Genomic DNA, 26,671 nt, shown 5'->3' with positions numbered 1-26,671 from the left:
AGTTACAATCTTCCTTTAGAGTATCGATAAGGTTCTTGTGAAATTAATTCTCAGTCTTGAGAAGCTAATTAATTTGATCAAACCTTATTTCTTTCTGCTTCAATTTCTGATTCAATTACTATAATTGAAAATGGAAACACGAAAGTGATATATTACAAATAATTTACATTTGCACTTGAGAATTAAACACTAGGTATTTACGTCCTCCAAGTCTCTAACAATTAATTCTAATTTTAAAAGAAAATTATATATATATATATATATATATATATATATATATATATATATATATATATATAGCAGACGTCTAACAGATAAAATTTACGAAAAACATTCAAATTAATGATGATAATGGACTGTTTTTCAAGGCACGAATCCTTCAATGATGAGAACAATATCAAGAAGAGAGATGTTGAGTGAGTCGGCAATTATTTATTGATCATGATGTGGATCTGTTTCATTAAACGTATATTAATCTACATAAGGTTTCAGGACACCATTAAAATAAATTGTGGTCGGTATTTAAAGTTCCAAAAAAAAAAAAGGGAAAAGAAAGTTAAAGAAATGTATACCTATTTCAACTTTGAGAACAGTGAATTCGTTTATTCTTGTATTTTAAAAATATTTTTGAAAAAAATAATTTTTTTTTGTTAGAAATTAAATTTTTTAATATTTTCAAATCATTTTAATATGTTAATATAAAAATAACTTTTAAAAAATAAAAAAGTATATTATTTTTACTATATTGGTTTCTGCAACATGGAGGTGTTTAATGGAAGTTTTGTTCATGGATCTTTAAAATAATTTCCACTTCTTATTCAAATTTTATGAGAAGGAAACTTGTCATTGAACTTTGCAGACCTAACCTGTTTTCTCTTCTAAGAAGCAGCCTGTTCCGTTGCCTTCCAGGCCCAGATCATCAACTTGTTGTCATGTGCCCGTTCGAATAATTTGATGGATTTTCTTTCTAATTCTTGGCACTATATATATATATATATATATATATATACATACATACCCTTAACAAAAAGATAAATAGTTACACAATCGATTAGATATGGTATTTTAATCCGGTGCAACGGCTTTTCCATCTAAATGTCCAAGAAAATCGATTATTTTCCATGATAAAAAATGGCTTTTTCAATTTTTTCCTTGATCCAACCCTCATAAATAAGACACATATGGATAAATTATATATAGTTTTCATGCAAACTTAAATGCATGGCAATTACCATTTTCATAGATGTGGAAACATGGATTTCCAAGAATCTTGGAAATAACAAGATAAATCTTTATATTATGAAAATATCCTTGGAATTAAAGAAGTATGTATCTCATGAAAGGAGACGCATGCACGGCAAAAATAGAAAAATGAAAGAAAGGGGTTGCATCATTTTCAAGACACGAGCCCCCATTAATCTCATCTTTACATGGGAATTTAGTGTCGTGATTTGTTTTTATACATACATAGCGTTATCTTAATTAAACTAATTTTTATTTTCATTTTAATTTTAATTTGTGGCATAGATAATATAATTACCCACGGGGAATACATCACAATTAATACCCCTAATACTAAACTATTAATGAAGTAAATTTATAAAGTACCCAATTACGAAAGTGACATGTAGTTATGATCATACCACTCGTAAATTAGGTATAATTACGTCAAAAAAATATGTACAATATTCACAATCCACATGGTTTCGTCTTAAGACCTTGAAGATAATAGTAGAAGAGGCATAATCAACTAGTAAGAAGACATGCACTTGTATGTCTAGCCAAACATACCGGATTTAAAGTTAAATGTACTTGAGTTAAAGCAGTACTAGGCTGAGCGATTTCTTAAGAATTACTGTATATCCCGACACACACATAAGTGTGATCACTAGTAAAACCTTGAATTGACAAGCGATTTGACTCTTGAAAATGACTATTTAATCATGATTACATGCAAGTTTATAAATTAAATTAAAATAATAAAACTTTAAATTAAATTAAAGTAATCATTCCTAGCATTGATTCTAAGCATGGAATAAAATATTCAAAGTTGTAAATGAATAAAAAAATAATCCTAGCAAGTATACTAATAGATATAAAACAAAGTATTATACTTAAAACATAAGGTATCTCACTAAAATCAGTGTAGATATTATGTAATTAATTGTAGAAGATACTTGGTCGACGAAGAAATGAGAATGTTGTTATCAAGAATTAGACCCCTTGTCCTTAGAACTAATTAAAATGATAATAACTTTGAGAACATGATTCTCTAGCAAATAGTTCTTTCAGACCCTAATAACCCAACTTTTACAGGATACACTTTCTTTAAAAATATAGGAACTAAAAAAATAATTGAATTCAATATGTCTCTAAAAAGTATAAAAACCAAAGCTTTATAATAGAAGGAAAAAAAAAACAACAAAGCAAAACCATAAGCAAAGAAGCTAGAAAAACACAGGGAAAAAAGGAATTATAAATTGTGTAGAAACACCCTCTCCAGCTCCTATCTATACTGGAAATTAGAGCCAAACCTAATAGTTTTGCTTTAAAAACCAAATGTTTTTTGAGAAAATAATTATTTTAGGAAGAGAGAGGTTATTATCGAGACTGTTTATTCATGGACTGGTAAAAAAAATGTGCTGGCAAAAAAAACAAAAGAATTCTTTGTGGGATTAAATTTTTGTTTGCAATAGAACCAAACCCATGTAAATAAATGAGAAAAAAAAGTCATTAATAATAGGTAAAAAGACTAGAAAAATCAAGAGATGAATGTAAAACAAAATATCTAATCTTGCAATATATATAAGACAATTGCTATATTGTGTTTGCTGAATTGATTTATTAAAATTAATATTTTATTTAACTAAAAAATAAGAGAAATAGATATCCACATGAAATTTATTGAATAATATATATAAAAAATATTGTGCAAAGTTAAAATATTTTCAAAAGAAAAGTTCATCTATATAAAAGATAAAAAAAAAATTATAGATAAATTAGAATAATATATTAAAAAATTAAATACATATTAAAAAATTTTAAAAATCTCAATTACAAAAAAGGCTAAATAAGCCCCTCGAAAAATTCACACAAGAGGGATGCTAATCAAAACAAAAATAAAAAAAATATTTATAAAAACATTAAAAAAGTACCAATTAAAAAAAAAGGCAAAATTAGAGAAAACAAATAGCATGAGCATTGTGATTTAACCTGTCAAACCTGTGATCCAGATTATAGACTTAATTGGGGTGAATAATTTTCTCTTAAATTTATATTCAACCTAAATATAAAATTAAAAACAAAAAAGGCTTAAAAAAGCCTAACACAGTCGGGGCATTACAATGAAGAGACTAAGTATATGGGTAGGCCTTCAAGCCTAGACCAACGTGTTTAGGCTTAGTTTTATTTTATTTTTTATTTTTTCAAAGAGGTGGACGTCATATTTTTTGAAAGAAAATAAGCAGATGATGTGTCATCTGCGAGCCCAGATTTCGACTATATGGTAGCTGAAAATCAAGGTAGTGTTTTTTAGGCCTTAAAGAACCAATTTCCATGCCATTTAAACCCAAAACTTCTTACCAACTCCCTTATAACCCTTATAAATCAATCCATCTACCCAAAACCCCAAAAAAGGATCAAAAACCCCGAACTCAAACCATGTTATATTTTTTTTTCTCAACTTAGATATGTTTTTTCAAGCAATATTAAGGCTTCAAACAACTACCACCAAACCCCTCTCATCGCATTGAACACATGGACACAAAGAACAATTATTTTAGGTGCAAAATGGTGTTAACGATGATTTTATTTCTTATCACCGAAATCTAATGATCTCTCTTTTCTCTCTAACCAGGGACTGAAAAATGATAAAAATAAAATTTTGTACTAAAATAGGATTTTTAGAGTTTAAAGGGACCTAAATTATATAAATTGTATTATTTTTAAAGATTGAAGACCTAAGCGTATTTTTTTCAAAAACACTGGACACACCATTCATTATTGACATCTTTTTTTTTTTATTTTAGTCTCTCTTCTTATAATTTCATCATTTCTTAAGAAATAAAAAATAATTAGCCTTTAATTAGGATTAAATCGTCTAAAATTAAAGTTTGAGGACCAAAATAAAAATTAGAAAAAAATAGTAATATGTGAGTGTGTGAATAATATTTTTTAACAATGAAAAGGACCCGTTATGACGCGGGCGGGTCAATTTTTTTCTAGCATAAAAAAATTATATTCAAACAGTGATAACCTAAGTGAATCTAAGTTAACTTAACTAACTTGCTATCCAGGACAACCCCAGAGGAAGGAAAGAGAAAAACAATTGAAAGCTCAAGGTCTAATAGTCTAATGTTAAATGTTTAAATTTTAAAAAAAAATCAAAGTTAAATCAGACTAATCTTTAAAACCAGCAACTCTGGTTATGAGAACGAGTTGATCATATAGAAGATCAAAAAAATTCTTAAAAAAATTATTAACCATCAAAAAATTAAAAAGAAACAAATGGTAATCAAAACAATGAGAACTAAATATGGTATAAAAACTAATGAGAGAATAATATGGGTCTTAATTAAAAAATAAAATAAAAAGAAAAAGGATAATGATAATGATAAGAAAGAGCAATTAAAACAATAAGAACCAAAACGGGATAAAAAAACAAATGAAATAAAATGTTGAGGGAACAAATAAAAGAAAAAACAAATTAAGCAGAGGATAAAAAAAAGCAATAAAAAAATAAGGACTTAATCTAGAAAAAAAGATACATGAAATAAAATGTTAAAGGATAAAATTGATATATATATATATATATATATATATATATAATCAAAAAAATTCAAAACAAAGAAAAAACAGTCAAAAGAAAGAGGGTTATAATTGAATTTTTGCTCCATTATTTTTTTTATCAAAATAATATCATTTTTAGTTTTTAACCAAATAAAATATCAAGCGATTAGCTACTGGAAAATCATGTCAAAATCCATCAATTATTTTTTGCCATTAGTTTTTTTATCCAAATAATATAACTTTTACTTCCTACATAATAAAAAGTCTGATTGACCCTAGTAAACCTAGTCATTCAACCCAACCAGTGTCTCAGGACATGACGGGGATCAATTCTTGAACCGGGTTTTAAAAGCATGATAAAAAAGCTTCCAATATGATATGAAAATTCAATTGGATAAAATAATGAGGGATGAAATAGACAAAAAAAAATCATGGAGATAAGTCAAAATAAAAAGATTTGCAATAAAAAAGAATGAGGATCAAATTCAACAAAAAAAAATTAAAATCAAATGATTAGGGATTAAATTGAAAAACAAAATCCAATCAGAAAAAAGATTAATAGCAAAATAAATAGAAATAAAAAGAATGAAGATCAAATTTGATTAAAAAAACATAAAAAATCAAATGACAAGTGATGAAATTAAAAAACAAATAAGTCAAATTCAACACAATTAAAATATTGTGGACCACTATGTAATTTTACAAAGCTAGCATACTTTTTAAGATGGAGGAGAGGAAAAGAAGAGGGAGGAAAAAAATTATCACTAGAATTCCATCATGTCATGAAGGTTGACATGCGCCAGCCCACCGTGTAAAGGGTTGGGTGATGTTTCGGACACCACCCTGAAAGGTGACAAAAAACCATCAGGAGACGCCACACAAACCAACCACTTTTTTTTTATTTATCGAAAATACCTCTTAATCTTAAGCCAAAAAAGTTGATCTCAAAGGCTATACAGTAATTATATTATACAAAAAAATATGAAAATCACAAAAAAAAAACCATCAATTATAAGCTGTGTTGGTTTTTTTTTCAAGAGCATGGGCGTAATTACTCTATGTGCATTTAAGTGTGAAGATATTATTTTAGCCCTGGGTTTGTATTCAATCCTTTGTTTCTTGAATGACAAAATCATCATTTAAATATGAATTGCACTGGTCATAATCCATAATCAAACACTTAGGGGTTTTAGCTTTATGTATAATATATAATGTATAATAATTCCTCGAACTAATTAATAGAGGGTATTTAGTGAAAAGGCCACACAGTTCGTTCATGCATGATGCCAAGTAATCGGTTTCCTCGTAAACAAGCATGCCTGCGTGTTTCTCTCACATGCCACCCAACAAGGTGGCTTGGCTTCATTTGGAGAACCATGATAAAAAGCCTAACCAATAATTGAAAAAAAGGGATAAATTAAGACGTGGCTTGGAAAAAAGAAAAATCGAGAAATATCCTGTCGATTTTTCCTTGCACAAACTGAATGCACATGGGTGAGCAATGATATTCCATGCACACCCACTAAAGAGCTTGCATAAACAAGATTATATTCCAAGATCCAACATTAGAAAGGCCTTAATAGCCAACCCTTGATGCTTTTCAAGAGCGATCATGCAATGATAGACGTCCTTGTGAACCACATGATAATGGCAGTCCAAAGCAATGCACTTATCAGCATCATCTTCATGGCCCCTCTCGAGACTTTAAATTTGGACTATTATAGAGAACAAATGTAGATACTCTGACAGTTGGGAGGCCTGGCTCAACATCAAAATCAAAATATTGAAAAAAGTTGTGTTTGGCATGTGGGATTAATGCTATTCTAATGATTGCCTTCATTATATATCATCTGCAGTTTTTTTCTCTAAGAGAAACCCAGTTTCGTAAAGATAGCTTTTAATTAAGATTTCTAGCAGAAATCACGAGTCATACATTGCATCGTAGAGGGGCTTGGATCGTACTTCAATATTGTTTAAAATATTTGAAATTATGGTAACGGTTGATGATTCATCATATCAACCGTTAGTTAATATGATGGTTCAAAATTAAAAAGAAAGAAAGAAAGAAGAACTTGATTGTTTATATCAGCAGTGAGGAAGCTGCATATTAATTCTCAAGTTTTTGAAGAGATGAAGTAATCATAGTGGCCATCTAGACTGTTTTGTTTATTTGTTCTCACATGTATATCTTGATCCGAGGAGAGGCACCTGAGCTCCCTCCATCCGCATGCAGTTATCATGACTGGCCACTGAAATGTGAACCTGAACTTTAAATGATGAACCTTTTTAATTTGGTTGAGACTCCCATTAGTGATTCTATATGTTACTGCTAGATTCTGTGTAGTGTCCATGATTAGCTTCTCCTCATTCATGCATGATTTGATACAGCACATGTAAGAACTTTGGATTGTATGCGAAATCCATAAATGGACATTTGTGAAAATTAATTGTCAACACCAATAAATTACTCTGATTGAAGATTAATAATTAACATGGTATCCAAGAGAACATGCTTATATGGCCTCCAAATATGTAATCATGTTGACCATTTATATTTATTTTTTTATCATTTTAACTTGCTATATTATCTATGATCTATCCCAATCATTTGAATTCAGTATCTTATTTTTCGACAAGGCCATTTGATGATAGAAAGTCAAAAACCTGGTTTTACTAGATTGGGAGACAACGTTATATCGCAGGATAGCTAGATCAAACTTTTCCTAACATGAAAATAAAAAACTTAAGCAATGTTAGAGTTTTTTAAAATTGAAGAAAGACTCGAGTTGTAGGTCATTGACTTAGCTGGGTTTATAAATTTTGGTTAATTTAATAATAATTTTTTTTAAATAACAACATTAAATAAATCAAACTAAAAATAAATGACAATGATTAACTATAAAAAGTAAACACTTGTCAATATCATAGAAAGATATTCTTTCAATATTCTTACAAGATCTTCAATATTTTATTTGATAACAAAGAGAAAATTAAATGAGAATAAAATAACCTATATAAATAAAAGGAAAACAAAAAAAAATCAGAAGTTTAATTCTCATCAAATCAAATATCGAAGGAAGAAAATGAAAAAAAAATCAATTCAAAAAAGGATTCACAACTAAACAAATAGAAATCAAATGATTAAGTACCAAAATTTAATACAGAAACAAAATTATAGGATACCTTTAAATTTTGATAGGCCAAGCTCGAATACCAAAGAGAGAAAAGAGAAAATAAATATTAGAAGAAATACATGTTGTTGGCGTCAAATCACCTCTCTGCCGCCATCACGTATTATCCTAGATGGAAGATCTTGATATGCTGCTTCCAACGCCACTATAGGAGTTGGCTTTTGGCCACTGAGAGATGCCGCCTAAACATAGCAAACGTCTTCTACTCATAAGCGTGTGCGTTACATTTGTTTACCTTAGTCTTCATATTTATTTTATTATTAAATTTAGTCTTTTGATGTTTAATTGTTATAAATAAGCTGAATTTTATTTTATTTTATAAAATTAAAAATCAACCGAGCCCCTTAACTTTTTTCTCAATATTACAAGATTATTGTATAATGGCTAAGAAACTAAACCAATGACTTTTCGAGAACTATCAAGAAAGACCATTGGCAATTAAAATTTGAAGCCCCATTAGGCTATGTTTTAGTTTTAGAATATACATGAGTGTTCTTATTTAGATTTCTTCGTATAATTATTGGTTACTGCAAGTTAATGGTAGAAAATAACATTACATTTAAGTTTGTATATATGGACATCATAAATTAAACCAATATACAATATTGATTTAGTTGGAATTTATTCCTGAAGACTTGAATTTTAAGGGATGTATGAAAATATAATAAAAATTATTTTTAAAATATTTTATTTTAGAAATACATTAAAATAATATATATTTTTTAAAATTTATTTTTGATATTAAAATATTAAATAAAAATACTAAAAATAATAATTTAAAGTTAAAAATCAGTTCAAAAACAACTACGATTATATATGAGTTTCACACACACACACAAGCAGGCCCATTTGTGCCCATTTGTTAGATGAAGACATGTTAGGAAAAACTGAAGATACCGAGGGCAAATTCTGTAAAGGGGAATGGGCATGCTCTCTTATATAAACAACTGACTTGAACAACGAGAGGCAAGAAGACAACATCGACCAACACCAGTAGTTCCTTAACTTCTTCTATCATCTTAGAAAAAAAAAAAAAAACCTTGGCAGCATGAATCCATCTTCATCAAACAGAAAAAAGAAGCAACCTCAACAAGTACAGCAGGAGCCAGGTACTGGATTAAGGTTTCTAGGTGTTAGGAGAAGGCCATGGGGAAGATATGCAGCAGAGATACGAGACCCTTCAACAAAAGAAAGGCATTGGCTAGGCACCTTTGACACTGCTGAGGAAGCTGCCTTGGCCTATGACAGAGCCGCTCGCTCCATGCGCGGTTCTCGTGCTCGCACAAACTTTGTTTACTCTGACATGCCTGCTGGTTCTTTTGTCACATCCATTATTTCCCCTGATGAACAACAATCTCTACAGCAGCAGCAACACCAGCAACATAGTGATAATAATAACAACCTGTCTTCATTATTCATCAATGTCCCTCCCTCTCATGATCATCAGCCGGACTCGACTCCCATTTTCAAACAGGATTTTAGCTCCCAATGCCATTTGGAAGAGGGGTTTTCTTCAATGACATCTGGTGGAGGTTTTTGGAGCTGCTCCAGTAATAATACCTATAATCAACAACTAAAACATGTTATTCAAAACAATGAGCTTCCTCATGATTTTCCTTCCAATATACCTCACAGTTCGGATTATAATATGAGTCAATGTAGTTGGACTGATTCGTCAACTTCGGGGTTGATGGGTTTTGAGGACCAGACAACAATGACTAGTGGGTTTGAGTCAGTGGGGAGTAGTACTGGTTCGTATATCGGGTTTGATTCTGGAGAGTATGTGCACAGCCCACTTTTTAGCAGGATGCCCCCAGTCTCAGATATGGTACCAGATGGTTTTGATTTGGGCTCCTCTGCTTATTTTTTCTAGCTAGCACTGAAACTGATTTGGCTTGATCTTGGCTCTTGATCTTGCCAATTGGATACTGATAAGAAAGACTCAAAGCAGTTGAATCTTTCACTCTCAACGAATTTCAGTTTCTGGGTTTTGCAGGTGCATTGGCTTCTTTGTTTTCACGGTTTAACGTGACATTCAACGCTTTCTTGATCAATCAATGCCAGAGCCTTGGCATTGAAGAAAGATAGTGACAGAACGAAGATTGTTTCTCCATTAATCCTGAAACAAAGAGACAATCAATTATCGATGGTGTGTATATGTAACGATTAAGGAAATCATCTGGCACAGCAGATTAAAAATTTAAGGAACTGTTTGTGGTCAAGAAATCAGTGATGAAGGAGGACTTGTATCTAATGTGTTTCTCACTTTTCAATAGAATTTTGGAGTGAAGTTTATCTATCCCAGGAGCCCATTTGTTTGCTTTGGCATCACTGTATCTAATGTGTATATGTAAGTTTTCTTTATTTTTTCAATATTGTATAATTTACTCCCTCTCTCCCTCCTTCTCTCTCTGCCCCTCTCCCTCAATTAAGTTGAAACATTTGAGCAATTGCGGTATTAGTCTAGTGTCTGGTAGGGGTTTTTTTCTTTCTCTGTATTTAGGTTTGAATTTTATTTTACATGTCCGTCATCCATGCAGTGTCTTATACTTATATATTTAATCTTATATGTTTACTAAGTTTACAGTATGTTTAGTATGTTTAGTGACTGTGAAATTAATCTTGATATATACTAACTAGTCAGATATCCACCTAAATAAAAAAAATTAAAATTTAATAAAAAAAAAAGTTGAAACATTTGACTGGCGAATAACTTTTTTAACGATACAAATAAATTTTCAAGTTGTTTTTATTTTGCTTCAAAAAAGTTGTCGTTGCTAAACTTCATGTCTCCGAATTTCAGAAACAAATTCCAAACCCAAAAAATTGCCGATTACAGCTAATTTTTTATATATATAAAATTGTATTGGGTTGGATTTAACCCATAAACAAAAGTCCTGATCTGAAAGCAACACCTAACAGAGGTTGCCTCGCCACCATATCATAACCTCCTGCGTCTTCTAGCATCAAGAATTAGAACCTGAGCCAAAACCACATCTTTTCTAGCTCCTAAATCAAACCTTTAACTTCCGCAGGCCATGCACTCCTCACGATTTGCAATGGAGCTAGCAAACCATTCGAGCCATTTTGGTATCATCATCATCAGAACTATATATCTGCTTCCAGCTTCTTATCATGAATTGCCTGTGAATTAGAGAATTTCTTTCAATAAAATACACAAAAAAATGGTAGAAAAGTAGTGATTATCACAAGTCATTAAGAACATTATATTTAAAGGCATTTTAATCATATTTGAACACAAATATTTTTATATCCAACGAGTAAATATATACTATAATACCACTAATTTTTTTTAAAATAAAAATCACATTTTAGGGAGTAAATCTCATTTAATCATAGTGATTTCTAATTAATTCATATTTACATTTTAAATGGTTCAACATAAAGTTTGATTAATTATAGGTATATTGTTGTTTATAAAATATTAAAAGTTATAACACTAGTTTTAGAAAAATATGGATTAATAGTTTTAGAAATATATGGATTGATATGATCTCTGCTCACATTGTTAATTAGCCTTTTCTCTCTCTCATTTCGGCCCTGAACGTGTTTGTAAAATAAGTCCTTTTACAATCAAGTTGGGCCTCTATATTTTGCCCTAGTCTTGGTCCTCGGCAACCGGCTGTTCGTATTCAGGCCTCGTGCCTTCTGACCTATAAATTTATTCAATTATTATACATGTTTTATAAAAATATAAAATTTAAGTAATTGGTATTAGATTTTATGTTGTTGCTACAAAAGGGAAAACAGGAAAATATTTTTTTATATTTTTAATTATCCAAAAGATCAGATTAGTCATTAAAATAATAAAAAGATTGTGGTTAGATGTTTGGAAAAATAATTAAAATCTCGTTTAACATTGTAATCATAAATTTTTATTTTTTAAAATTTATTTTTGATATTATCAAGATAATTTAAAACACAAAATAAATTACTTTAAAACAAGAAAAAAATTTAATATTTTATAAAACTTCGAAACCGAACAATAAGATTAATAGAGATGTAACCCCACCTACCAAAATTGTGATCCCAATTGAAGTGCATAGAAACAGAAGGGAAGACTAGACCCGAAAATTTATTGCCACAGGATTATTTTCTACATTATCGAAATTAAAGATAATTGAGTTGGAATGATGTTTGCAGACCCCACACAAACCATTTATTCATAAGTAAAATCATTCTTTAGAGCTAGGCAGAGTCGCAGACCTAACATTTAGACGCGCTTCTATCTAAGTTTTTTTGTTTTTTGTTTTTTTAAAAAAAACATGCTCCTATCACGATTGGAGCAAAAAAGCAGACATAATAAAATAGAAGTAAGAAAAAAAATAAAAAAACTGATTAAAAGAAAACTAGGAAAAAATAATTGTAAAAACCAAATTGTAAAAAAAAATCGATTAAACTGATTAAAATTTTAAAAAAACCGACCGGTTTGGTTTAGTTTTGGTTTTATACGTCTGAAACTGAAAAAACCGAACCAAACCAAACCCAAACCGGAAAAAATCAAGCAAAACCGGAAAAACGAGCCAAACCAAAAACTGAGTCAAACCGGTTTGAACCGGTTTTTATCCTAAAAAACCGAACCTAACCGAAACCGGTCGGTTTGAACCGATTTCTATTTTAGTTTTTTTTAAAATTTAATTTGATTATTTTTTTATAAAAACTAAATCAAACCAAAAATAATCACCTCTCTAATAAAGGTTTGCAAGGTTCAGCCTTGAGAAAAAAAAACGGCATACGTGATTTGTTCATAAAATTTTTGTTAGCCCAGCGAATAGCAACATATGTGATAAGTAAAAAGATTTATTTAGATTGAAATCTCATATTTGAGCTCATGGAAACATTGATGTGGCAAATTTATATTTGATTTATCTTGTATTTTGATTTTTTTATTGCTATAAATACAATTAAAATATAAAAAGGTATAATATTTTTTCACTGATATGTGATCATCCTATCTATGCACTTCTCTTTTTCAAAAAAAAAAAAAAAAACATATTCATGCAATTCAAAATAGATTCTCGTCATAAGTGTATCTTTCCTTTTCTTTATTATTATTTTTTTTTTGCATTTTCTTTGGACAGTACTTGCATGTCCAATGTATTTATTGTGTACATCATCTCAGACAAGGGACTCCTTAACTTCTCATCTACTATACAGCATGGTCGGTGGTTGGGCTGTCCCAGAGCCAGTAAACTTCCAAACTTTTCCAATCCATTAATGAAGAAGCGTAAGAAGTTCAGGTAAGCCTGGGCAACTTCCTGCTTTCGTCGCTTAAACGCCATTCAAGCCCGGAAGCTCAGGCAAAGATTATAGAAGCGGCTAGGCTTCTTGGACATAACCTCTGTCGTTGAAGATGGTCCCCGGATTACCTTTTTCAATAAAACATGTAAGAAGGTAAGGCTGCTTTTATGCACTCAATCTAGTAATTCCTTGGATAGCCATCTTGCAGATTGGCCCCTAATAAAACAAGTACATGAACTTAATATGTGTGGACTCGACTTGTGATTGTCTCTCGTTTTGAGTACAGTACAGGACTAGGTTATTGATTGGTATTGTGAAGCCACGCCGATATTTACAAGCATGGAGGAAAGCTTAATATATAATCTGAGAAGTGTTTATGAAGGTGTTCAGGGGAAATACAACTTTTTTCATACAGGAACTATGGGTTGACCTTGGCAATGTACTTCTATCAAAAACAGAGGAAAACTAGATTTCTAGCCTGCTATTAGCAGCGGGTAAAATGGTTTTCAATGTAAGAAAATCTTAAAATCCCAGTTATTAATTCAATTTATAATTTAAATAATATGATTAAAACAATAACACAACAATAAAAAAAACAACAAATAAAATGTTAAAAGAACTTGATGAACTCAAATTATTAAATAGCTAAATGATTAAGGGGGGAAAAAAAAGACAACAAGAAAAAACTTGGTTAAACCGGGTTAACTCGCAACCTTTCTAACCATGGATATAAGATTGAGATGATCTCATAGAAAAAAGTGCAGAAAAAAAATTAAATACCAATTCCTAATAAATCAAATGAGAATATGATAACTTCATATAAAAAAAAAGAGGAAAAAGGTAAAGCTCAATATCTAGCAAATAAAATGTTTAAAGATAAAAATTAAGAAAAAAAAATAATTTAACAAGGTAAAAAAAACTAATCTGAGCCCATTTGGGTCAAAATATAAAATCTCAAACCTAGTCGTGATACCAGGGTAAACAAGTTCGAAAGCAAATTAAATAATATTATAAAGCTTAATTATCGAATAACATAATGTTAGATGATAAATATAAAGAGAGAGAGAGAGAGAGAGAGAGAGAGAGAGAGAGAGAGAGAGAGAGAGATTTAATTTGAAAAAGCAAAGGAAAAATATGAGTCAATTCAGGTTAATCCACAAACCCTATGACCATAGAAATCATGAAATCCTTGAACTAGGTCTAATTAAAAAGCTTAATTTCCAATTAATTTAATTTTAAAGGATGAAATCATGAAAAAAAATTATCAATTTAGAAAACTTACCAAAGAAAAAAAGATAGCAATAAAAAGAAAGAGAATCAAATTTGATAGGAAAAAAAAATCTAAAAAATGTTCTCAAATAAAATAAATAGCAATTAAAAGAATGAGGACCAAGTTTGAGAGATAAGAAAATGAAACGGGGTGAAATTAAAAAACAATTATAATTTTATAGCTTATTAAAAATTAAAAAATTGTAATAAAAAGAACAGGGACCAAATCTTAAAGATTAAAATTTAAAAGGAAGTGAAATTGAAACATATTTGTAATTTTATGACTTTTAAAAAAAATAATAAAAAGCACAGATCTTATCTTTTGGATAATTAAATTACAGGGGCGAGTCTGGTTATTTGAAAAAGTTGATATGGAATTCAAGGATGGGGAGAGAGAAATAGAAAAAAAAAAAAAAGAAGATACGATCGCAGAGACCTACAAAAATAAACTTTGAAAAGGGTCTCTCATCACCTAATAAAATAAACTTTAAAAGGTTGTTTTGAGACTTACAAGGTATAAATAGCATAGACCGGGAAAAAGCTATTAATCATGACCATGTAGATTTTCAATAAAAATATGAGGTTTTATAAGTGTTAGTCTGAAACATAACTGATTATGAAATCATTAATTTATCAATGATAACTAAGAGAAAAATGTGTGTAAGAAGGTGTTATATAATAAGACCATGAGTGTAAAACAATATTCAATTCAATGAATAATGAATGAGATTATATTTAAGCTAGCAAGCATCAAATATGTCGAAAGCACATCTAGTATATTATCCTAAAAATTAAAAAAATAAAGCTTAGCCTTAAATTCTAGGTGGAGTAGCATTTTGTCACGGGAGACATCTTGATAAACTGATTATATAAAAAAGGGTAAAATAAAAAAATATACTACCGTCTAATTTTTTTGTTACTAAAAATCCTAACTGATCTCTAAAATATTTTGAAGTAAAAGAATAGTTATATTCACTATGAAATATCTTATCTAAGGTAAGCTGCAACTTAATCCCTCAATTCTAACTTGTATACATAATGTTTTTCGATTCAGTCTTTCTACTTTTGATTTCTCATTTATTTCCTTGGCTTTTTTTTTGTCAAAGTATTTACAGTTTTTAATTTTATCCTTTAAATCAAGTTTATGATTTTTTTCAATAATAATAATATTAATTTCATTTTGGTCATTTTTCTTTTGATTTCTTATTTGTTTTATTTGCTCTTTTATCAAAGTTTTCATAGTTTTTAATTTTATCCTTCAAATCAAGTTTATAATTTTTATTATTTTAATAATAATAATAGTTATGGTAGTGGTGGTAGTAGTAGTAATGATACTAATCATGATAATTATAGTAGCTGGAATAATAATAATAGTAATAGTAAAAATGGCAATGATACTAACAATATTACTAATAATACTACTAATAGTGATAATAATGTTAACAATAGTGGTAATAATAATAGTTTATTATCATGGTAATAATGATAATGATGATGATAATTGTGATAATAATAGTGACAACAACAATGATAATAGTGGTAACAATAAAAATAAAATAATAAAAATAGTAGTAGTAGTAATAATAATAATAATAATGAAACCAATAATAATACTACTAATAGTGATAATAAATGTGGTAGTAATAAAAGTTTTTTTATGATAATAATAGTTGCAATGATAGTAATAATTGCGATAATAATAGTAATAGTAATATCAATAGTAATGATAATAAAAATAGTAACAAATAATAATATTAGTAGTTAGGATGATGATGATGATGATGATAATAATAATAATAATAATAATAATAATAATAGTTTATTATGATGGTGACAATGCTAATTATGATATCAATAATTGTGGTGATGGCAACAATAACAACAACAATAATAATAGTGATAATGATAATGATTATAACAATAACAATAACAAGAACAGTAATAATAATAGTATTGATGCTATTAATAGTAATAGTAATAGTAATAGTGGTGGCGGTGGTGATAATAACAACGATGGATAGTATTGATATTGTTAATAGTAATAATAATAGTAATAGTGATATTAATAGTTGTGGCCATAGTTATTAAACCCGGCCCGGTTAGGCGGGACGACCCGGCTGGTTGCCCGGGACCCGGGCGAATTCGGATGAGACCCAGTTTTTTTTTTTTCAAACATGGGATTTAAAACCCATTGGTATATATACTCTATGTTCCCAAGAAAAAAGTCATGTTTTTTCAATGTGGGATAAAAAAACCTCTTGGTTTAAATACTTCAACTTAAAAGGATAACATAATATCTTTTCAATGTGGGATTTGAAGCCCTTTCATATATATACTCCATGTTCCCATGAAAAAATTTATATTTTTTCGATGTGGGATTTGAAACCCATTAGTATATATACTCTATGTTCCCAAGAAAGAAATCTTGTTTTTTCAATGTGGGATAAAAAATCTTTTGGTTTAAATACTTCAACTTAAAAGGATAACATAATATCTTTTCAATGTGGGATTTGAAGCCCTTTCATATATATACTCTATGTTCCCATGAAAAAAAGTTATGTTTTTTCAATTTAGGATTTGAAACCTATTAGTATATATACTCTATGTTTCCAAAGAAAAAGTTATGTTTTTTTAATGTAGGATAAAAAATGTTTTTAGTTTAAAAACTTTAACTTAAAAGCTTAACATAATATCTTTTTAATGTGGAATAAAAAACTTTTTAAAATATTCTTTTAAACTTCATAATATATATAATCTATATTTACATGGATTCTTTCATATGAAATATTAAAATTTTAATTTTTTTTAATTTTTCCGGGTTAATCTGGATTGACCCGAGTTGACCCGGGTTGACTCATGAAACCCGAGACCCGGCCCCTTGGCCGAATCAACCTCCGGGTCGTGTTTAATAACTATGGTTGTGGCGGTGGTGATAATGATGACGATGAATAGTAATAATCCTAATAATAATAATAAAACAATTTGTAGTATTAGTAATAATAATAGTAGTAATAATTAAATGATAATAATAATAATGTTGGTGATAGTGGTGGTGGTGGTGGTGGTGGTAGTAATAATGCTAATAATAGTTCTAATAATTGTATTATTATTATTATTATTGAAAATAATAAGAATAATGATAATAATAGTAGTAATAAAAATTTATTATGATAATAATAGCAGTAGTTGTAACAATAATAATAATAATGACAATAGTTATAAGAATAAAAATAATAGTAATATCAATAATAGTAGTAATAATAATAATAGTAGTAGTAGTCGTAGTATTAACAGTAATAATAATGATTATGATAATAATTGTGATAGTAATAGTAGCAGTAATAATAATAATAATAATCATAGTAATAGTGATAATTGTAATGATAATAATAAAAATGATGATAATAATAATGATAATAATATTGATAATTCATCATTCAATGTTAAATTTATTGGGGGATTGAGTTTCATTTTTTTTTCATGTATGGTATTTTCAGTCTAATACCCTTGATAAAGGGTTTCAAAAGTTGATGCAATCCAATGTTCTTTTTTATTTTTTGCATTATTATTTTTTAATTTTTTTGATTTTATCAACATTAGTTTTTCAAAATAAAAACGGTGATTCAGATTTTCTTTCAACCTATTAAATAAATCAATTCATATCGAGATATTTTTTATATAATTTTGTTGGAAACTCGTGCTAGAAAATGATCTAAGTTAAGGGATTTTAAGATTTATCTTCTTACTCGGATTTAATAACATGAAAAAAAATCTCTATACTCTTATTTTTTTTCTTTTATATTTTAAAAATATTAGTTTGGCATGTGACATACCATATGCTAATGGACTACTACCTATTATTTTGAGATATTAAGTGAGTGTTTAGGAGTTAGCTTCAATTTGTTTTTTTGTTAAAATTTAATTTATTTTTAAATGAGTTATTTTAATGTTTTTAAATAGTTTTGATATGTTAATATAAAAAATAAGTTGATAAAAAAAATTATTTTAATATTTTTAAAAATAAAAAAATATTTTAAAAACAATAAATAAGAGCACCAAGACGCAACCTCATGTTCTATTTCAATTTTCAAAAAGAAAAAATATACAACAGTACGTACTCCTTTTTCACGCCTCTCCCAACGGTCCTCTGCACTTCGTAGGCAGTGAGAGACAGGATGATCCGGTGAAATAAATATAGAGAGAGTCACATAGTAAATGCACCCAACAACTAGAAAGTGATTGAATTGAATTATGTTGCAGAAAACTATATTCATGGTCCCCAAATTGTTTGTGGTGGTAACTGTTTGATGAGCACAGTAATTCTAGTATTATTTAGTTTCCGCATTCAAAGTTTCATCTTTATACAATCATAAGTACCCATTTTAAAACATCTTTCCAAACTCCTGTTTTCCTTACAATTTTGTTACATGTTAATATCCATTTTGTGGTGCGTTTATGAGGAATAGTGAAATGGATGGTTTGAGTGTAGATGGGGATGGAGAAAGAGCTAAAAATAGAGAGAATGGAGGCTCTTGGCCACCTCCGCGCAGTCATGTACAACACAGGCGCTCTAAAAGGCAAGTTTATATATATATATATATATAGTTTACTATTTTTTCTTCTTCTTTTTATTTATTATTTGTTATGAGTCATTGTTGTCCATGACATGCTGACTCAAAGTTGGCTAGTATATTGCAAGATCTTGTCTTTAGATTCTTAGTGTTCTTTTTTTTTTCCAGTAAATTTAATTTGGGGAATTAGATGATCTTTTGAATTTTGGTGTGGGTTCGGATATGAATAAGAAGATTTTAAGTTCAACTTCATCGATGGAATGGGAATTTTGGGATCTAAGAGTTGATTAATGATGGAAAAGGAAACATATAGTCTCTTGTTGTAGGGACTAGGAATAAATGAGTTCGCTTGAGCTAATTACTATGAAGGTTTTTGTTAGTGGTAAGGGCTAATTGTATGTGCCCCACAATAAACTCTAAGAAGGTAAGTGATAGAATCAATGAGTTTTTTCAGGCACTGGAAAGGGAATGATATGATGGCAACAACAAGATAGGCTGTTTCACTTTGTCTTGACTTGATAGTTTTTTCCAGTTTCTGGTTTTCCTTTGAACTCTCAGCGGTTTTAAAATGAAAAACATAGGACTATCGTAATGATCCTATGAATGATAGGTAGCTTTACCACAAAAATGATTTCTGCAATCAATGCAGTTGTGATTCTATATGGTCAATATATTGAATAATGCAATGATCTTATTCATCTTTTTGACCTTCTGGCATTTCATTTCAGTGCATCTGAAAGGAACTCAGTCATTTCAGGGGGTCGAGTTTTGCATTCCTTAAAGAAAGACCAGAATGAAATTCATGTGAGACTGAAAGTTTTCCCACTTTTAATTTGTTTTGTTTTAGTCCCATGTTATCGTTTTTACTTGCAAGTTACGGAGAAATTAAACTTGTTAGATGATCAAAGCTTAGAACCATGCATTTTAATGAAAATACAACGAGATAGCTTACCACCAGTTTTGCCCCTGAATATAACAGATGTTGCCACTTTCAACAAGGGCTCATAGAACACAAAGTCCTCTCCATGATTACCCCATTTGTATCGACAAAAATGCTTCATCTAACCACCGAGCCTCCTTGGAAAAAGATGTAAGCACTGAATTAGATTTCTGTTTCCTTTATATATGGAAATTTGAATCTTGTTTTATCCACAAAACTGGCTTGCAGATTGAGCAGCTGCAATTACGATTGCAGCAGGAGAAATCTATTCGCATGGTGCTCGAGAAATCAATGGGCCGAGTTTCTAGCACTTTATCTCCTGGTCATAGGCATTTTTCTACTCAGGTAACTTCATCTTTGAGAGGATGAATTCCCAACTCAATTGAATTTGGAGCAACTAATATCAAAGACAAACGGTTATTTCATATTTTAATTAACATATGGATGCAAAAACAATACGAAGTTATACCAAGGTGTGAAGAAGATTTCTATCCAACCATAGCAAAACCTGTCGTGCATTTCAATTTCAGTGTTCAGGATATGTTATAGTTTAATTGTTTTGAGATGCTCCATTTTTGAACATGCTGAGGCTTTGTACTCGATAGCATATGCATTGTTCTCCAATACATTGACTATCAACTGCATGCATTCTCGAAGTTGGTTAGATCAACATGTATTTGCTTCATGTTCGTCCAATTAAATTCATGAGTTGTGAAACGGTGAGCTTGGAAATGACCTGTAAATTATTGGTTAGTGCCAGACAAAAGAGTTGATTGCAGAGATTGAGTTACTAGAAGAAGAGGTTGCAAACCGTGAGCAGCAAATGCTCTCCATCTACAGGAATGTTTTTGAAAGTTGTGTTAGCCGGGCACCATCTAAGCAAAACTCAGGCATGCCGTCTCCTGCCCATATAAAGCATGCATCCAGGAAACACCCAAGTGTTATCTCAAGTGCCTTCTGCTCCTCAAAAAAGTTCCCTTTACGACCTTTGCAAGCTCTAGTTTCACCAGCTGAGTCAGGGAAAAGAACCCCTAAAGCCAGTGATGCTCCATCATCCCATGGAAAAAGTGACATTCATTCTGAGAAGAACTGTTACAACCTGGTTAAGGTAAGATATGTATGTGCAAGTACATAAGTGTAGTTATTCAATTTTTTTTCTTCCCCTGAAATGATCTTTATAAAATAAGCGGCTCATCAATATCATGAGGAGCACAATTAGAACATTTGATTTGTACAGATTACTATCTAACCTTTCCCTTCGTTACTTACATAAAATTTTTTTTTCCCTTCTGGCTACTGGTCTTTGATCTATTCCACGTGATCTTTCATGATCAGAAAAATGAAATAAAGGGGTTCATTTGCTCTTCGTGCATATGTTGTAAAAGTTTCCTGTGCTTCAGGCAATCAGGTTACTGTGTTTTTTCATGTCATTCCATTTGTTATCTAAACTCTAAACCTTTTCATTGCAACTATTTCCAGGTTCATGAGAGAGTACCAGCCACAGAGAAAACTTCTGTGCTGCAAACTCTGAAAGATCATCTTTATCAGTGCCCCAGCAAGTTGTCTGAAGAGATGGTCAGGTGTATGGCTGCAGTATATTACTGGCTCTGTAGTGCAGAATCTGTAGCTCCTGGAAAAAATAGATCACCTTTGTTGTCAAGGTCTTCCACAAATGTTATACTTCCCGGACGTGGTATCGGAGAGGATCGAGATTGGTCTTGCAAATCCATGGTAGAAATTTCTTGGATATCAAATGATAAAAGCCAGTTCTCTCATGCATCTTATGCCATCAACAATTATAGGTGAGTTTTCAATTCCTAGTTATGAAAAAGGAGAACAAAGTAAACAATATATCCCTTTCCTCCTCCAGAAGTGAATGTGTCCATTAGAAGATGAATTGGAAGAACCTTGGATACTCTGTTTAAGCTTCAGTGTTTGCAACCCCAAATTAAATTTAGGTTATACGTGCTCAATAAAATATGAAGTGTTATATGCTGTATGTATCTCTGCCTATTTAAATTGATATTTTTTGCAACATCCCATCCTCTCCCCTGTATTTTGTGTATTTTCGCATGTATACTTGGAAACTATAAAATTTTAGGGTTAGAAGACTGACACATATAGAATGTAGTGCTGAAAATTTTTGGATATGGATTATGCACATAATGCACGCATGCATCTACTACAATGTTACAGTACCCAGAGTGGAATCTGGTTCTTGGTGCAATATATTTAGATAGGACTACGGGCACACTTGGATTTGTTTTTTATTCTATCCTTATGCCATTTAAGTAGATTCTATCTCAAGGTGATAGGGTGAAGCTATAATTTTGTTTTCATCTTTCCAATTTCAGAGTTCTAGTTGAGCAACTGGAAAGGGTGACAGTGACTCGGATGGAAAACAGTGCGAAAACTGCATTTTGGATCAATGTGTATAATTCGCTTGTTATGCATGTAATAATCGGATGACTGGTTGTTTGTTCTGGATTACCTATCTAATTATTTTTTTATATAAGAGGTTCTTTTTTCTTTGCCAGGCACATTTAGCATATGGAATTCCCCACAGCTCTCTTAGGAGGTTAGCCTTGTTTCACAAGGTAGTGCACTTTTTTGTTTTATGTCGAAGTACAATTGGCCATTGACGGAAATCAAATTGATAGACTGATAGTCATGTGGCAATGTTATCACAGCAGCATTGACAGCTTAAGCATGTGAAACTGCACTTTGTAAAGAAGTCCGTCACACAGTCTTGTTTCTGATTATGCTAGTGGTTTGCTCAAAGAAATCTTTCAAGTAAATTCCAGTGGATGATCACCATTGGCGGCAGAAGCAACAAAAAAATGTCTATGAAATTCCGTTACATATAAATCTCTTTTGTGGACAGTGTTCTTGCATCCATTGTCGAGTTGTGGGTGCATAGAAATTAAATGTCAAACCATGTCCTTTTAATCTAAACCTGTTGGAGTAACTAGTAGTGGGACCAATGTACCAAAGTTCTACTTTAGGACATGGAGAGAAACTATGAAGGGTTGTACATGGTTTCTGTGGCTTCCTCCCACTTCTTCTTCTTCTTTTTTCCGAAATTGTTGTATGCTCTTTATGGGGAATGAAAATTGATGGGCTTTTCTGTATAGTGCAGGCTGCTTACAACATTGGCGGCCATATCATTAGTGCAAATTCCATAGAGCAGTCAATATTTTGCCTCCGTACACCCCGAGTTGGAAGGGTATGCACTTTGCTTTCATCATTTAGAAGAATCTATGGATTAGGCTAACACTGTCTAGGAATTGTCAGTAATTGAATATATTTAAGCCTATGAGCTCTTTCCTGGTGTTGCTTGGTCCGCCATATCTATCGTTTAAGATTTCTTACCTGGAATCTGTTGGTTTTTTCTCCTGCATGAAGACATCATAGTCATTACCAAAAGAACCTCTTAATATGTGCACTTTTATTTTGATATTGCATTAGACTTGATTCTTTTTACAGGCATCTTGAGAATTTACACCTGAGTCTTCTCCTTCTTTAGAAGGGCTGCAAGGTGATTGCAGTTTATTGTTTGAATGCCAATGGCTTTACCATGCTGTTCTGCCACAAGCCCTGTTTACACTTTTAACCTAAGAGTCAGCGCACTTTTTTGGGTTGCACACATCTTATCAAAAAGCCATGCTTTCAGTTTTTAATCTCACATATCTGATCAAGAAAAAGTTCTTAGGTTACTGCTCTGGATCAATTAGAGTGAAGTTTATTCTTATCTCTTGTAAGCGTTAAGAATCCATCAGTTACTTCTGAGTTAATAGGTCCTTGAGGTAGTTTGACTTGATTCATTTTCCATACATCCTTATTTCTCTATCATTAACGGTAGTATTAATATTTTAATTTTCTCAAACGTGTCTTCTTTGGTGGAATGAAATTACCCTAAACATGGTTCTTTTATCTGCTTTTGTATGGATTACAGTGGTTTGAGACCATTCTTTCCACTGCCTTGCGGAAAAAATCTGGTGAAGAAAGGCAACTTATTAGTTCCAAATTTGGTCCATCAGATCCCCAAGCACTAGTCTGCTTTTCCCTCTGCACCGGTGCCTTTTCTGATCCAGCGGTAACTTCTCACATGCATTATTTTTTTCTTGTACAATTATTCATTATGTTGCAATGGATAAATTACAAGATTGAAATTGACATGCTGCTTTGAAATTGGTTGATCCAAACTGTTTCTTTCATTGTGTCCCAAATATTGCCTTTTCCTTTTCAATTTGCAGCATTTACGCAGCTTTGTTCCACCTGTTTTCTTTTGTTTTTTGGTCTGATGTTTATATACCCGTACTTGCACTGTTAAATGATGCTGCCTAACATGGCTGACTGCATGAGCTAGAAAATTTATACGCAAAAACCCTATATACGAAATTTGAACGGTTGAAGACATGTTCCCAGAATAATGGAAGAAGTAAATATTATAATGATTATAGCTATGTTGTCCACTGAAACATCTATTTATAGAAAAGCTAGGTTTTTATTTTCTACCCTAAATAAACTTTGTTATTCAATTTCTTAGCATCTAGCCAACCAATGGGGACGTTTCTGAGGTTTGAAGTCATATACATAATCTAGCAAAACACATTGCTTGCCAACTGATATATCATAGCAAGTGATAGGACTTGTTGCTTGTCACATTTTGCAGCTAAAAGTCTACACAGCATCAAATGTTAAAGAAGAACTAGAAGTCGCTAAACGAGAGTTTCTTGAAACGAATGTGGTTGTGAGGAAGTCAAACAAAGTGTTCTTACCCAAGGTGCTGGAAAGGTTTGCTAAGGAAGCTTCAATCAACTTGGATGATCTTCTCAAGTGGGTCGCTGAAAATGTTGACAATAAGCTCCATGATTCAATACAGAAATGCATCGATCATAAATCAAACAAAAAGGCATCTCAGGCTGTAGAGTGGTTACCTTACAGTTCAAGGTTCCGGTACGTGTTCTCAAAGGACTTAACAGAGAAGCCATGCTGGGTATGAATTTCTTTCTAGATGCCTAACTTAACGAGGAGTTTCAATGTCCTTATGATCATGAGCCATTGAGCCTTGCTTGGCTTGGCAAGGAGGGACATGATCAGTAACTGTGATCCACATTTTATTGTACATCAGGTTATTTTAGATATCAGTTTGTAGTCCAAAAATCCAGTGTTTTAGATTTTCTCCGATGCAGTACAATTTCACTTGTTCCCTGTAATGAGCTCAACGCCATGGTTTCATGAGATGAGCCAGTGCCAGGTTGAGCTGTTAATTGGTGATGCCTAGCTGTGATCCACGTTATGTTGCGTTAACAAAATGGAAACCGTGTTCAAATTAGTTTGTTTTCTTAGATATTCTTTACATCTTTACATATACATAGAAAAATATTTTCCTCATCATAAGAATATTGTTCAATTTTTTAATCTATTTATAATTGTTTTGAGAGAGAACAATTGAACCTAATTAAATGAAATTAAATTCAAGAATAAACACCACAACAATAGAAAAGTCTTACTATTATAGTGCTATTAATAATAAAATTTGATTTCATTCTTATATTAATAAAGATATGTAAGAAAAATAATAAATATTAGGATGGTTATTATAAATTTTGATTAAAGTGTCATAAACTAGCAGATCATAAAAGATAATACCCATCTAATAATCCCAACAAGTCCTAAGAACATATTGAACAAAAAAAATGGAGAAAATCTGATAATGACAGGTACGAGGTTAGAAAGCTCGGGCAAGAATAAAATGAGAAGACCAGAGAAATTCCAGCAACGTTTAGTAAAATACGGGGCAAGCAATTTAGTGATAGAACATTACAGCTATCTGTTTTCCTTCCAACATGAGCTCCAAAAAAGCGTATTTCTTCATGCTACCAGGATTCTACAAGCCATACATCAATCACTGTGTATGCAAGGAGAGCATTTTCCCGGCAACATTCCCGTTGATATTTCTAATAATACTTACAAAAGGTGGTGGCAATATATAGAAAGAACTGAAAATTGTTAAGCTTATGAACATGAAGATGAGTTGAGAGATAGGTGTTGGGTTGTTACCATTGCATGTGCAGCAAATGGTTGGCACCAATCATTGACTATTGGCAGCCACCATTGTTGAATGAGCTGGAGTTTGGCAGCCACCAATGTTGACAACAAAGTAAGAAGAGCTGCCATGAAATGCCTATAAATAGAGGCATTATGTGAGAGCAAAATGTGAGAGTTGGGAGAACGTGAAGAGAAGAGAAGAAGAGAGAAAGAGGGGCTGCAATGGCAGCAGCCTTGCTGCCATTGCAGCAGCTGCAAATGCAGCAAGAGAGTTGATGAGTTGAGTAGAGTGGATGTAATCCTCCTCCTCTACATGTATTTATTGTATCCTTTCTCTATCTCTAATAAAATGAACCTCTCCCGTGGATGTAGGCGATTTGCCGAACCACGTAAAATATTGTGTCAGTGTGCTTAAGCCTCCGATGAGCAAATATCAGTACATCACCGGTCGGAATTCCCAACAATTGGTATCAGAGCTGATGGTTTAAGTGGTGTTTGATTTTTGCTCAAAAATAAAAGTTGTCAAAATTGTGTTTTGACCATACCACCGTGTAGAGGAGGCCGAGACGAAGCCACTGGTGAAAACGACGTCAAAA

The 26,671-nt window shown here is 31.2% G+C and overlaps 2 protein-coding genes across 4 annotated transcripts; both read left to right on the top strand.

Moving 5' to 3' along the window:
- The first annotated feature begins 8,963 nt into the window (after nt 1-8,963).
- LOC133685181 (ethylene-responsive transcription factor LEP-like) lies at nt 8,964-10,512 on the top strand. The gene has a single exon (XM_062106884.1). The coding sequence runs from the start codon at nt 9,028-9,030 to the stop codon at nt 9,850-9,852; it is 825 nt and encodes a 274-aa protein (XP_061962868.1). The 5' UTR covers nt 8,964-9,027; the 3' UTR covers nt 9,853-10,512.
- Nucleotides 10,513-18,604: 8,092 nt separating this feature from the next.
- On the top strand, nt 18,605-25,372 carry LOC133701832 (uncharacterized). 3 transcript variants are annotated; one of them, XM_062125968.1, is made up of 12 exons: nt 18,605-18,693; nt 19,000-19,087; nt 19,810-19,885; nt 20,061-20,171; nt 20,250-20,366; nt 20,776-21,129; nt 21,501-21,823; nt 22,376-22,475; nt 22,559-22,618; nt 23,161-23,247; nt 23,977-24,117; nt 24,697-25,372. In XM_062125968.1, the coding sequence occupies exons 4-12, from the start codon at nt 20,061-20,063 to the stop codon at nt 25,024-25,026; spliced, it is 1,623 nt and encodes a 540-aa protein (XP_061981952.1). In that variant the 5' UTR covers nt 18,605-18,693; nt 19,000-19,087; nt 19,810-19,885; the 3' UTR covers nt 25,027-25,372. The 3 variants fall into 3 exon arrangements, with proteins under 3 accessions (XP_061981952.1, XP_061981944.1, XP_061981935.1); XM_062125960.1 differs by lacking the exon at nt 18,605-18,693 and having other exon boundaries at nt 18,706-19,087; nt 20,782-21,129; XM_062125951.1 differs by lacking the exon at nt 18,605-18,693 and having other exon boundaries at nt 18,707-19,087.
- Nucleotides 25,373-26,671: the final 1,299 nt, after the last annotated feature.

This window comes from Populus nigra, chromosome 1 (genome assembly GCF_951802175.1).
Source record: "Populus nigra chromosome 1, ddPopNigr1.1, whole genome shotgun sequence".
Classification (NCBI taxonomy): Eukaryota; Viridiplantae; Streptophyta; class Magnoliopsida; order Malpighiales; family Salicaceae; genus Populus; species Populus nigra.
The sequence above is the reverse complement of the archived record's forward strand: the minus strand, read 5'-3'. Positions and strand labels throughout refer to the sequence as shown.